At 41.5% G+C, this 15,292-nt stretch overlaps 1 protein-coding gene across 1 annotated transcript; it reads right to left on the bottom strand.

Annotated features, from left to right (window-relative positions):
* Positions 1 to 21: 21 nt before the first annotated feature.
* Positions 22 to 15,035, bottom strand: LOC114431581 (E3 ubiquitin-protein ligase RNF19A-like). Its single transcript, XM_028399129.1, has 10 exons — positions 14,897 to 15,035; positions 7,130 to 7,994; positions 5,042 to 5,250; positions 4,741 to 4,885; positions 4,467 to 4,629; positions 4,238 to 4,352; positions 3,961 to 4,119; positions 3,005 to 3,224; positions 2,786 to 2,929; positions 22 to 2,623 (listed from the first exon to the last, which is right to left on the bottom strand). The coding sequence occupies exons 2-10, from the start codon at positions 7,735 to 7,737 to the stop codon at positions 1,849 to 1,851; spliced, it is 2,538 nt and encodes an 845-aa protein (XP_028254930.1). The 5' UTR covers positions 7,738 to 7,994; positions 14,897 to 15,035; the 3' UTR covers positions 22 to 1,848.
* Between the last annotated feature and the right edge of the window lie 257 nt (positions 15,036 to 15,292).

Raw genomic sequence — 15,292 nt, 5'->3', positions numbered from 1 at the left:
CAGATTTACAATCAAAAGCAATAAGATTGACTGAGAATTTTATTGTTTAAGGATATGCATTTACATGCACATTATGAAGCAAGTAAATAGGAAGTACACAAGTTTTCAAATAACATAAACTGACCAATTAAAAAACAGAGCTGGCATTAATCCTCAAATAATACAAGCTCAGAGGAATCAACAGGCATTTTCAACAGAAGGAACATGATGTGTGTGGAGCTGTGAGGTGCTGCTCCAGCTGCAGAACATAAAGTGGAGCTGTTAGTGTCACGGACTACATTCTGATACTGAGGATGCTGACTGCTTTGGATAAAAGGGATTTTTATTGCCAACATGTGCTGATTATTCAACACAAACTCCACACACTTTGGCTACATCAGGGGATTTCTTTTTTCAAATCAAGCAAATGTTTTGGTTTAAAGTATATTGCTGTTACTTTCAACTTTATGGACCAAACCTTCTTCATGTGTTTCAAGGAAAGTATTCATGTGTCAGCCGCAGCGGCCTGAGAGCAGTCTTTGGTGAACTAATCCAGCTAGCGTGACTGTTAAAATTAGAGCTCAGTGCAGGGTGAGCATCAGGATTTTGTGCATCTGAAGCATACATTTCTCGTGACTTTAATATTCATCATTTTGAAGACAAAGAATAAGGAAGTTAAAAACAAAAACACCATACAAAGTAATATTCTCCCCAAAAGGCACTGTAGGTTCCACATATATAAAAAAGTCTGCATTTGCAATGATTTAAGAAACAACATGTAGTTAAACTACAGCCAATGCTCTGAATCAAAGGTTTTTCATTTCAACATAACGGATGGACAATTTAACATTATTACTGTACATTCACCGTTGAATACTAAAGATGTACTGTATGTGCTCAGATACACAAGAGGAGCTTCTCATTGCACGACAAACTTACTTTTGATATAAAGTTCTTTCCTGACTGAAAGATCTGCTAGTGACTTGAAAGCTTTAAAAAAATGGAAATACATTGTTTGGTTGTCTTTCCAGTTTTAGTGACTGATTACTTGAACAGTGCTACAGTTTCAAATGTGAGTTTTTTTTGCAAGTTATAGTTTCAGACTAAAAGGAATCACTCCCTCTCATAATGACTCCACCAGTAAAAACTCCTTCTGCACAGGTGCAACCAATAAAAGGTTAACACCACAGCAGACTGAAGGGCCTGTGAAGAATTTAGTATGAAAAAGTTCTGGACCCAACACAGGGCTTCAACATTAAAACCAACTTTCCCAAAATGGAAAATAAAAATAGTTACAACACAAAAAGCAAACAAAAGTCATTGTTCTTATGTGATTACACAACATAAAATCTGCATGAACTGGTCCCTCTTTAGGTTCATATGCTCAGTAGATGCTTCAAATCCTATCTGAACGGGCGGCACAGCGGTAGACCACAGTGATGACACGTCTCCCTCCGAGTCACACGAAACCATATTTTTACAGATGTAATGAAAAATAGATTCAATAGCAGCTCAATATATTACAGGTCTTCGGCAGTTTCTCACCACACTTATAACCTGCTTAACACCTCTCCATGCACATTTCCTCTACTTACTGTAGGCCTTACTGCTTCCAGGCTGATCATTTCCATACACTGCTAACCTGCACAGATCCCCTGTATCTTATTTGCACCCGTTATCCTCAAATCGTTCTCCTACCTAGACCTCAAACCTCCCTGTAACTGTATAGACCAACATTCACAGAATATTCCTGCCTTAATAGCAGATTAAAGATGTAATTAAACACAGCCTTAGCTGATCACCAGCTTCCCAGTATGCATGGGAACGGGAGTGAAGAAGGCTAACTGAGCTCGCAGCAGAAGATTTCCTTTACATGTCCGTTTGTATGCAGCACTTCCTTGTTGGGCTTGCAGGCTGCGCAGCATTGTTAGTGGTCTCCGTCTCAGCAATGCCACCCACACTCTCCTCACTGATGTACAGAAATGTCCCACTGCTTCCCTCCTTTGGCGAAGCAGGTGGTGATGAAGACAGCCGGCGGTGGGTGAAGGCTGAATTGCTACTCTGAGATGGCAAATGCTCCAGGCGGTCATTCTCCACCTCAGGCATGGGTGTGACTGTAGCCTCACTGAATGCAGTGGTAGGAGGATGAGGGTCTATTGGGGAAGGGCACGGAGCGTGTGCTGCTCTGGAGGTTTCAGGGTCTGAACAGCTGAGCTCTGATGAGAAGTGGCTACAGTGCGAGTCGGCCACAGATGGGAGGCTGCCGCTCAGGGATGGTGAATCGAACTCAGAGGAATTAGTGCTGAGCTGCTCCAAAAGCTGAGCATCCACATCCCCCTGTGTCTCACCAGTTTTTGTTTCTCCTTTACTGCTGCTGGCTTTTTTCCAAAGCTTCCCTTTGCTCTTTTTGCCACCTGAAGTGGAGGCCTCCTTTGGCCACGAGGATGAGGGGCAGCAGTGGTTACCATGCTGAGCACAGCAGCAGGTGGAAGGACACGAGCATGGATATGCGCCACTGTCTGCTCCTTTGAGGCCGGCACCGCTGCTGCTACAACTGGTTTCATCCATGCTGCTGCTGGCACTGCAGTGTCTCACCTTCTCCTGTTTGGGCTCCACATCAGCTTGCACCTCCAGACTGTTGTCTCTGCAAAATAAAAATACTCAAACTTAACTCTTTCAGTATTAATCCTACTGCCACTTGGTGACAGTGTTAACCAGGACCAGGGTACAATAAAACAAGGACTGGGTACTACAGATAATCGATGTTCTACTGCACAAGTTCAATGAGTAACCTTCGACTGCTGACCTTTCCAGAGGCAGGTAGGCATTGAGGATGGACCCAGCCATGGCCTTTGTGCTGGCATTGTCACTGATTGTCCCTAGACTGACGGTGGCCGACTCCCCGCTCAGACTGCAGCGTTCTTTCTGGACGTCAGCCTGCACTTCCATCCTGAGAAAACACTCTTAAAGTTAACTTAAACCATGAATATTTTGTAACAGATACCGCTCAGGTCTGGTCCATTACCTGTTGTAGCAGCTTCCAGACAGGCTGCCGGTGATGCTAGTTCCAGCGAGGGCTGTGGTGCTGGCATTGTCGCTCATGTTGTCCCGCTGAGTGGAACTTACGCCGCAGCGCTCCATGTGGCTCCCACTGACGCTGAGGCTCAGGCCTGTCAGACCTCCAACACTCGCTCCATCTCCAAGGCTGGGATTGTTGAGGCGAGTCTCCACCACTGAGGTTGTGTCTGAGCAGAAAAATTAAAACCACAGGGGATGTCTCTAAATAATAGAAAGACTGAAAACATAATTTAACAAAGGATAGTGGTAAATTTCAAAGTTGTCTATTTCACAGAATGGCAGCCTCAGAAACATTCAAATAATAACATCTGTTCCTTATTTGTCTGTGAATGCACAATGAGGTTTTGTTTTTTGTGGGGCAAACTGGATACGGATGCCATCTTTTGCTGCAATAGTGAAAAAAGGCATGGTCACGAAAGGAAGGTATAAAAGATTGAAAGTGAAAGTAATCTAAGAAAGTAGAATGGAACCACACAGAAAGCAAAACCAAAGAGGATTTGAGGTCAAAGCACGACTTAATTCCTCTGACTTTTATTAAGCTGTATCAATAACTTTACTGTGCATCCTTTAATAACACATTGATAAATTCTTGGGTGTGAATGGGTGTCATCATGTCTCACACCTTTCTGTTCTCGAAAAAGGTCACAGTCCCTGCTGTCATCTGGATTCATAATTTTGAATCTCAGTGTTGACAGAAGCTGTGAGAAATATAATCCATGTCCCTCACTCAACACCTCCTGGTAAAGCAGGATGAACTCACGCAGCTGCCAGTGTGACAGTGACAATCACACTCAGACACAACGCCCTCACATACTTCAAATACATGCCAGTGTCTCTCTTCTCTGTAGCATTGTTACCCTGTGCTGATGTTGACACATATGTGCATTTGAGGAGTGTTCTCACCTGTGGCTGCAGCCCCACTACCTATGTTGTCGTTTTCATCGTCAAACTCAATTCGCACTCCTTTGCCATTGCCAGCAGACACTCCACAGCCTCCACTCCGGCAAAGGGAGATCGGGACCACTCCATACACATAAGCCAGCATGATAGGAACGCCGATACCTGCACAACCATACAAAATGAAAATCCAAAGATTTATAAAATTCAAAACCTGATAATCACCATACATTTTACATTTAGTTGAGACAAAGATGGTGCAATAAAACAAACTTATCCCTACCGACAGTGACAGCAGCGACCACAGGCGACACAATCACAGACAATGTCACACCACCAGCTATCACCAGGTTCCTCTTGTGTTTAGAGATGTCTTTGCCTTCATAGCGATTATGGATCTGATGAGGAAAATTGTGAAAGAGGAGAGTTACATATGACCTGTTTACAAACTGTATTTTTTTTTTACAAGATGTTGCATTTAGATTATAAGTACATTTGATGGAAGCCCCTACCTTTCTGCCCACATAGACTGGGATGCCAATGATCATTGCTGGGATGGCGATGCCAGCAATAAGGGCGATGCCCACAGGTGCACCCACCAACGTACCAAGCTGCCACAAGATCTTCTTCTTTCTGCTCCAGGGCTTCTTTCCCCAGAAGGTGCAACCGGACGGACTGAAAGGACATGAGAAATGTTTTTCCAAAGAAAAGACATAAAGGCTGCATGCGACTATTTATGTCACTCAAAATCACAAACTTCAGCTGTCACCTGTGCATCTGTCTCACCTTAAGTAGTGCAGGTCAGAGATCTCCTTCATGCAGAGCCAGCAGAATTCACAGCCACAGACTGCACAAGTCATGTGATTACAGCTTCCATCATTCATCTTGATGATGTAGGCAGCACAGCGAGGGCACGGTTTGATGTCATCACCTAGTGGACACACATTTTTTGTCATAATATAGAAAGAATATTGTGCACTGTGCATGGTATAATGAGGCTAAATGGGTGTGCTGAAAGTGCAGATACCAAAAAACAGGTCAAGTTAGTCTTTGTTCATTTGTGTGCAAATATATTTGTGCATGTTACCTGCAGCTCCACTCTCTTGGCTGTAGCTAAGTGATGATGACCTGAAACTCCTCAGTCGCAGGTTCTGGGCTCTTTGTTGCCTTGCTGTGTCACATGTCTGGTTGGGATGCCACAGCTGTTTGCAGTGGTAGCAGAACTCGGTCCCGCAGCCCTCCCGCCCACAGGTGATCTTAGGGCAGCTAGCACAGCCAAAGGCAATGACTGCATAACTAAGGAAGGAAAAGTACAGTAGAAATGGTGGTTAACACTAGGGGTCAGTTTCATTAAAATGTCAAGTACAGATGTGGTAAAGAGCGCAAAAATAACTGAAGATTCCTGAAGTAATTTCTATACATCTATTGACACCATAAAGTACAAAATCAATTGTAGCAACTATTTACAAACTCAAAAAAAAAATCAAAAAAAAAAATCAGTCCTTCCACTTTCTGTGAGTGTGAATCAAAACCTTATGAATGGAAATGGAAAGTGTGACAAAACCACAGAGGCTGTGTCAGCTATTCAGCAAGCTACATCATGGTTATCACAGGGACATTAGGACCAAATGATAAGGAAAAACAAACACACTGACGTACAAACAGGACAATGTGTAACCGCTCTTGGTTACACTGACACTGCTAGGTGCATATAGTACCTCTAAGAACTAAAGGCGTGCATGAAGCCACTCAAACACAGCGACACGCACATCTACATTTATAAATGTATTTGTGTGGAAACAAGCTCTCTATTTAATTCAGCACAAAGTTTTAAATAACATTTAAGCCAACTAAACAGACACGGCATCAGCTGACTTATACACAGTGTACGTTTTAGTATATTTAATTTTACTGTGTCCACCCTCATAACTGGCATATTTGACGGCCCAGCAGTGAGCAAAGCCTGTGAACACATATGTAAACCATTCAGTCTAGACAGTCTCCACTGACACCTCAGTGCAGTCAACTGAAAGCATGTTGTGTACCAGTTATAAATGGACCTTTTTGCTTTATGTTTTCTTCACACATACATTTCAGTTTGCCAACAGTCTGCTTAACAACAGAACAAATTCTTTAAACATGTTATTATATTATTATACTAATTAATGGGAGTCCACCACTAATACATAACACAAAGTGCAGCCAAGCATAAAGTCAAACTCATCCCTGCATAAAGATGATTTATCTAATGCTGTAAACGTGAAGATGATTTCTACATAATAAACCAAACCACTGAGCTGACCAACAAAGCCCAATAACTTTATAATTATACAACAGAAGAGTAAAAGCTTTAACCCTTGGACAGTGTGGCGGCGAGCCAGTACTGAGCTGTTTGAGCAGTTGCAACAATCTCATGAAAGTGTTAATGCAACAAAGCCAAAGAAAGAGTGAAGGGTAAAACCATTACTCAAACACGGACTGAACACAGTGATGTGACCTACTCAACCAAAACTCTACCAACACATAAATATTGTTGTCCAGACAGCTCCTGAGGCAAGTATGAGTACAGTTGGTATGCTAAGGCCCCTGTGAGCAAACTGCTGAATCTCACCCAGCACCAAACATAGAAGACCCTGACCTGACCTTAACCAGTGCTGTTAACACACTGAGGGGGAAAAAGAAAAAAAAAAAATCAGAAAATATATAAAAAAATAGCAAGCTATATAATCACTCCTAACTGTGCTCATACAGACTTGTAGATGCACAAGTCCCTCTACACCTGTGTGGCCATTCAGGTAAAAAAATCATGAAACCTGGCAATAGGTGACACTATCCACTCATTAGGCTGTCAGAACAAACAGATCTATTACTGCTACAATCTATTTTAACTTCAGAATCAGTGCAGAAGCTGAGTGAACTTCACAAAGTAAGATCACAAACTTTTGTTTGTATAGTTCCTTGCTGGGTTATTTTAGGACTTGTGTATTGGTTAACAGATGTGCAGAGCATCAAGCATATCTCAGGTAACTGAATTCATGTTTTTGACATTTATGCTCTTTGTACTTTAAATCCCTAAAGCTTTCACCTTGTGAGTCATATTCTATAAAAAGCAAAAGCAAGCTATCCCAGTATGTTATTTACTCCCAGCTTTAAATCTCCCAGCTCTGGTTCTTACCCGCAATCAGGTGCAGGGCACCAGCGACAATCAGGTTCAGCCACCAGCCACCGCCTCAGCATGAACTCCTCATACTTCTCCATGAGGGCTCGGTCTCCCAGGATTATCTGGATGTCATGAGGATTGAAGCGCTCTGAGCACTCAGGGCAGCTGATGTTGACACGGGATTCAGAAATCTCGATGCGCAGATACTGCCGAAGGCAGTCCGCACAGGAGCGGTGGTGGCAGGTCATGATGTCCGGGAAACGCTCACGTGTATGGCGAAGTAGGCACAGAGGGCACTCCAGCAGCTCTGATGAAGACCCCAGCCCTGATGAAGTTGATGCTACATCCAGTGGAGAGTTAGTTGTACTTTTGTCGTGCAAAGTTTCTGCCTGCACACTTTCACTGCTCACTATGCCATCCAATCCAGCACCAGCCTGTTGAGGCCTTGACTTGCGCTTTTGGTCGCGGTCAGGCCGGCAGCGTCTCCCAAACAGTGAGTGGAGGGACAGACGGCGTTTTTTAGGAGTCTTTCTAACTGAAGGGAGGCTAACGGAGGAGGCAGCAGAGTGAAGATCTCGCTCTGAGCCTGTGCTGCCATGATGTTGCTGGGGCAGGCTGCTCATCACGCCAGAATAGGCGCCACTGGTGCTAGGACCAGAAATCACCACATTGGGAGAGAAGATAAGAGATGAATAGAATAAGGAAAATAAGAAACTAAGGTTTAAGGGAGACTATGGCAAGCAAAGGGAGACAGGTATTGCCTAGGACATAGTGGCTGGAAGCTGGTATAGGAGGTCTGAATGTCAGTGACGTGGTCCGTCTGCTTTAACTTCCAAAGATTAAAGGATTCTGTGAAGAGGTTCTGAAGTAGGACACAAACCTGAGAGATACAGAAAAACAGAAAATCATTAGGTGCTGCATCAACACTGGGTGCATTAAATTTTAATGTGTTGCAGCAAAAACAGAGACATATGAAAGCAACATATTTTCATTTATCAACTAAAGATTAGACATTTAATTACAACATTTTAAGAAAACAACTGGAGAAGTGGTTCACAGGCCGCTGTGTTAACACAAGACCCTTTGACAGTTGAGAGTTTTCTAATAGGTTGAAGGAATTTCCTCAGGCATGTTTTGTGCAACTGAGAGTTATTCTGCTCACATAAACAACTGCATGCTTTCCCCAGAGTGTGTATTAGTCAAGTGTAGGCAAAACAAGACAAAATCCACCACAGATCTCAGATGTGGCTGCAGCTGTGTCAATGTGCCTCTAGAGCAGCCGCACCTTGCCTCAAGTGCTTTCACTGCTCATTTACACAGTTTGAACAACTTGAGCATAACTTATCATGTGTGAAGGCAGTGCTGTAAGTGCACTTGTAGTGGATGTGAGGGATATATTAAGGGCGGTACTAGATTAAACCAAACAAGTAGAAGTGGTTTCTTCAGATTCTGTTCAGTTCAGTGACAGAGACCTTCAAGCAATAGGAGCTAATCTCCATTTTGTTGCCTGATCCCAATTTACATGTTCTGGATAAAACTTAGTCTTTGGACTAATTCTGTAAGAGTCCAACTGAGGGGAAGGAGTGGAGTACTGCTAGCATCTCACCGTTTGCATTCCAGCAGGGGACTCAATCACAAAGGTCAACAGTGGCACCCAATTCTGTGCCCCATTATCCTTTTAACAACAATAACATGCAGATTCATGAGACTAACTCCCAAACTGCAAACTTCTCCAAAGACTTTTCAGGCTGACATTTGGCAGATAATCACAAAAACATGTGAAAATCCGCACTGGTAAAGACACAGCAGGTTTTTATTTGCCTTTAAAAAAAGAAGATGTTGACAACACAAGTCTGGAACTTCAGTTCCAGTGGTCTGACTCCTTCAGTTAAAAGTTGAGGGGTCTTGTTGTTGCATTATTACACCACTAATGAAGTCTTTAGAATTATGCCATCTTGCGATGCAGTGGCTTCTACACTGCACTAGAAATACAAAGGCTAATGTGGCAGATTCACACAACCTCAAGTGTACCTTGAGTCCTTACACAGGACAAAAAAAGCCTTTTCTGTGAGTTGTATGCTGTCATTTGATTGTTATAGACATACACACAATTTACTGTATCTGTGTATTTTTTTAATATAACCCTGCATATTTTGGGTATTTTTAAAATCCGTCTTCAAGAAAAGAGTCCAGACGCCTTGCTTCAGGATGACTGAGAATCTTCATCAACAAAATGTTAAAGCTTTATGCTAAATCCACAATGTAAAATTTCCCTTCACTGCGGCAGGGTCATAACTTGTGTTTGTGTGTGCGTTTGTCATTGGGGACTAATTTAAGGAAAATTCCTGTGGGAGCCAAAAGGTGACTAATTAACAAGCCTGCTGCAAATCTCAGCTAGGCTCAGTCCCATAACCTACAAATTTCAGTCTGACTGGCTGCGGCTTTTCTACCCTCACCATAACATGTAGGCAGAAGCCAGCTTTTACTACATACTTCAGTGTTGATAGAAGAGTCCTTAAAAAAGGGCTTTTAGCTGAACAGCCTGAAGCCAGATTCAGTTTAGGGCCTAGATTGCAATTGTGTGGATGCTGCTGCTATCAGGGACATCTAGGTCACTGCATACACATTAATATACCTGACTAACTAAACGTAACACTTTAACCAGGTCTTTGGTGGATTGATCAGAGGCATACGGCTCACATACAGTCACATGTCACTCACTGCCAAGTTGTAAGGTATAACGTTTTAATTTGTGGGTCCGTCAGCGAAACAAATGCGCAACTAAAAGCAGGGAGTAAGATGACAGAAAAATATTTGTAGGATGGTCGCCAACCAACAAAAGCATTAATTGGTTTTCTACCTATTAGAATGGTGGCCCTGAATAGAACTTTGATGGTGAAGAATCTAGCATCAGCTTAAGCAATGCCTTAACACCACATAATAAAGTGTGATGATGTACTGGGTGAACTAACCAAGTCACGTGACCATGAGGAAATTTTAACAAGACAGAGGAACAATTTCAAGAACCCACAAGTGAAATTACATTGCCAAGGCGTAATTAAACTGGAAAATCCTGCCTCTGCAATGTACTGAGACTGAGTGGGACTTTCCATGTGACTGAGGTCAGTATGCGTGTTTGTGCTAGTACACACACATGAACATATTCAACTTTTGTGGCTGAGGGGCAATCACATGCAACTGCAGTTCACACATTGAGACGGTGTCCCAGTTCCTAAGACAACTCCAGGGCAAGAAGCCTTTTGCGGCAGAATAAATGGTTTCAAACGACTGTCAAGTTTTAAAAATGGTTACGTTTACATTAGCTTATGCCATATCATGATTAAGACGGTATGGCAGTTTGCAGAACGGGTTTCTAATGCAAAAGGCAGGTCAAAATATGGTCAATGAGTTGAGCCTTTTTTTGGGAGTCAGACTATAATTTACATGTCAAAAGGGAAGGGGGAAAGTAGTAATGAGAAGTGTCACTTTGAGCTGCAGTGGTAGCAGTTTAACAACTATAGGCCCTGAGACCACAGAGCAATAACATGCTGGCTCCTGTACAGCAATAAACAAAATAAATCCAGGCTTCCCTTGCCTGTAATTTTGCAGAGACAATTAGGTTCACTAGCAAACTGCTGTGGAACATTTTATGTTACAGTTCTGCAACCTCACTCTGGCACATCAATCCCTGTTTCCTAAATAATTCGGAGTATTTTTTTCACCAGTTGTAAGCTACAAAAAGAACCCACAGAAACAACCTTCCCTGAAAACTGCCGTTACCATTGTTTTAAATTGTTTCCTCTACTTCCGAGGTAAACAGAAGAACACGAACCCCTATAAAACGAGGCAACAGTAAATACTCTCCCAGTGTAAATTCAATTCCTTCACTGTAACTGTTTAGCAACAAAAACATAATCAGAGCTGACCTGAAAAGCTCCTTTGTTCATTAGCATTACAAGGAGTTTAAAATCCCAGGTACATGGACAAACCAACAAAACTGAATGACAGGGAAACGCTGACACAACACAGACTCCAGTGATCATAAGCATTTATGCAACCTTGGAAGTGGATACAGACAGTAAGACGAGATGTATCAACAGAAATACCTGTAAGATTTAGACAACAAGACGTCACAGCAGCTCTGTATTTTAAACAGACAAACTGTCAACACAGATCTGGCATTTCCTGAACTAGCCCATTGGACTGAAACTGATAACAACAGGCCACATACAGTTTATCAAGTCTCTGAACGTGCATCCTGCGAGGCGTCAACTGTGTTTCTCAATGCTCCAAATCTAAGTGTAGGTAAAGATGACTTGCACTTTGAGTTTGGTATAAATGTCCACGTTCTCTAATTGTACAATAACCAGCTTCCAATGGCTGGAAATGACTAGCTCAAAGTGTACTTCTGTTGTGTTCATCACGTACGCTAATTTCCGGTGACATTCCAGCTTGAGGACAGATTTCCTGATCATGACAATGCATTCTGTTTTCATGGCTTTTGACCAAGGGACAGTCCAGAGGGACTAAACAACACACTATAGAAAAGCAACTACTTATACAACTGTGTTTAACCAACACACTGAGAAGAAATACTTCCAACGTCTTTAAAATCATCACTTCACTTCTACAACATCACACCATTCTCTGCACATACCCAGTGGAAAAAAGGTTACTGTTAGGCTGTCTAGCACTCACCAGGTTTGGGCCAAACTTCTGTCAGCTGGATGTCATATTAACCCTGTATCACTAATTAGACTTTTATATACTAGGCAAAGCATAATAATAATAATGTCTAACATTCAATGGAGAGTGCACACTGAAAGCCTCTGATGCTGCTTTCAGGACTATTTAGTAAACAGTTTGATTCACAGCCAATAGGGACAAGTACTTTTCCACTGCATCTAGTACACTTTAAAGAGGCAACAGCTTTATTTGAATGTCAGTGCAACAATACGGCAGCAAGATTTTCTCCTGATGTATAAAAATAGTTTTATCACGACACCATCAATTTGATAGTTATCTCCTTTTAGCACAATGGAGACAGTCAATAAAGGAGGCGTTCTCTCACATGGGTGAGCAAGATGAGATATGATTTTCTTATACAGGGATACTCGTGCTGCTCAGTGAGGGATGTAGCTACTCTGTGGGTGCAAGATTGACCATCTTTTTATCTGCAATGTCCAATTGTGACCAAATTACAACCACAATACAGCTTGTCTCTATGATAAATGAATTTACAAAACGCTGTTCCACATTCCTTTCATTTGTGGTCCACCCTGAATGCTGAGTAAGAGCTGGGCTAGATGTCCCAGTTAGACAATAATTCATTTCTTCCTAGACTTAGATTATATGCCCTTTGTGACATGGCCAGCTGCATTCATCATGGATGCTAGCTTTTCCACTTTCAGTTACTTACTTACTTGCACATTGCATCATCTGGGGAAGTTTTCTCACACATTTGATCATCCTTCGCTTATAATAGCACAGAAAATATGAGCTCACCTCTAAATAATTTACTTTAACAGCTAACTTAACCAAGAAAACACGTTAGTGTCTGCACATGTAATAAGCTAAAGTTTTACTGGAACTGGTGGTGAGAAAGCATGAACTGTGCCAAATATGGTCCCTTATTATGTTGAATCCAACCAGAAATGGTGATTGTAAGGTTGTCTGGATCGACCTCTTTGTAGGACTGACTTAAATGTCACCTCAGGACAGAATGGGTGGCATTTGGTTAGTCTACTCCTTCAGCCTTTGACTTTATGCAACTCTAGATCAATACATAACAGTGTGCTCACTTGTCTGTCCATTCTGCTTAAGGCTTTTCACCCCAAACAGCAGGGAAGGAGGAAGCAGATGGGGGGTTTGATGGGAAAGATTGTCTTGTTTCATTTTTTGCTACAATAGAGGAAAGAGACACCCACCAGCAGCTACTCACAATTCACCAGCAGTACTCGGGCCAATGGAGCAAGCAAAGCCAGAGATCAGAATCAGAATCAGAATCAGAAATACTTTATTGATCCCCGGGGGGAAATTGTTTTCGTTCCAGGTGCTCCATGTATACTCAAAAAGACAGAAATACTAATAAGGTAAAGTAGTGAGCGTAAAAAATAAAAATAAAAATATAAGATAAAAACCTAATAAATTCTAAACATTAATGTACATTCAAGTCAAATGTCAGATGTGCACTGGTGGGACTCCATTTGAATGCATTTACAATAAATGTCATCACAAAGGTGATGTTAAGACTAGCTACACCCATACGGACGTGAAACTGTTGGATTTTATCTGTTAACACACAAACGTGAATGCTGACATAATCAAAGACTGAAATTGATTTGAGTGATTAAAAGTTGTTTCTCCAACGGGCTAACTTCTGCTAGACAAATCATCAACCAATTGTTTTGATTCAGAGCGGGGACCTTTGTGTGTCTCTGTCACAGGCTGCTGCGTGGCTGTCCGTCAGACTCACTGTCAAGAACAGCATGTCCACAGGACAACAATGTCTTTTTAAAATAATCAAGCATACATTTCCATAGCCATGATGGGTTTATGGAAAAAAAAAGATATTAACAAAACAATGTTAAAGCCATTTGGCCAGCTGGTCGGCACAGTTTAGGGCAGTTAACCTTAAACTAGATCAGACTGGATATTATTTGTCCCGCTTTTTAAAGCTCCAACCAGTTACCATGTTTTAATAAATTAGGGTGGGAGATGGGAGTGAAAATGTGTCTGTCAAGATTCTCAGTCATAAATGCCTTGCGTTCTTAGCTAAGAAAAACTGTGTATGTCTAAGTTGTGGGAAATGCCATTGACATAGTAGTTGTTATAGTGACAAGATAACATTTTAAGGTCAGGACAACTTTTTAAGCCTAAGACTGTCGGCTGTATTATTGGGAGAAAGCAAAAGCAAGCACTGTGACTCACTGACAGTGAGAATGGCTTGGGTTAATTTAGCAGGCATGCAATAAAATCAAACAAAGTAAATAAGGCAGGACTACGCAGCTGATATGTTATCTACTCAGTAAACGCAGATAAACAGACACTCACAGAACTCACTGGACTGGACGAAGGTTTACTATTAAATGTTGAAGTGACCCAAACTGAATGATAGGTGATCAATACATGCATATACTATAGCACATTGACCTATGCTCTATCCAATCCTACGATTTTTACCACAAAATAGAAAGAATTGCCATAGTTAAGTCCTATAAAAGCTGAAATATATTTAGGAGCTCTTAACACTAACCTGTGAGTCCAGATGAAGTAACGAAATGAATTTAAACACGTTATGGCAACTATTCGTTTAATAAGGAGGGACAACATTAAGATACCTCGCAAAGGAAGACAATCCAACCTAATTGTTATCTGGAAAACTGCTTAAGAAAGACCACATTTTATTTATACTTCCTACCTAGCTAACCAATGTTAGCCTGCTAGCCATGAAATCTCATTCTCGAGCATGAAGCTAGTGACTAACTTTAATCGCCCAAAGAGTTGCTGGGCAGCTGAGCTATGGTGTTTGCTAGCCCTATAGTTGTTGTGTTAAATCCACTTTGTGATGTACCTGGGCTGCTTTTATTGCTCATACAACTTTATTTGTTAACCAAAGAGGTTTTCTGTCGAAACAGACTTTAGCGTGGAGCAAACTTTACGAGCTAACAAAGCTTAAAACTGCTAGCTTCTACGACGAAGAAGAGGAAGTTCAGATGTGTGTGATACTAAACCAAACGTTAGCTAGTTCCGACTTTAAAGCTATATTGTATACACACTTACCGGATTATTTACTTGATTTCTTTTTACTTCACAACAGAGGTGTAGACTGTCGTCCCCATTTCTCAGAAAGCCGTAGTTGAAAATGTGCAGCAGAAAAAAAACTTGGCAGGACAGCGAAGGTACATTCGGACTATTGATATCAAGCCACGGAGCAAAATATAATAGCATTCACACTTCCGGTCGGAAATGTAACCTTTTCACAATAAAACGATAGAAGTAACCAAAATGAAGGACTACTCGGAATAACAACATAAAATCACACAGAGTATTTTCATATTGTTAACTTACTGAATACATTTTATTTCACCAATGTTACATATGTAATGTGAAAGTGTGGGTTTAGTTTATGTAATATAATTTGATTAAGTAGATAAGACAGAAGAATAAAATGAAGAC

Source organism: Parambassis ranga, chromosome 2 (assembly GCF_900634625.1).
Source record: "Parambassis ranga chromosome 2, fParRan2.1, whole genome shotgun sequence".
NCBI lineage: Eukaryota > Metazoa > Chordata > Actinopteri > Ambassidae > Parambassis > Parambassis ranga.
Note: the sequence above shows the minus strand (reverse complement) of the source record. Positions and strands in the feature narration are given on the sequence as shown.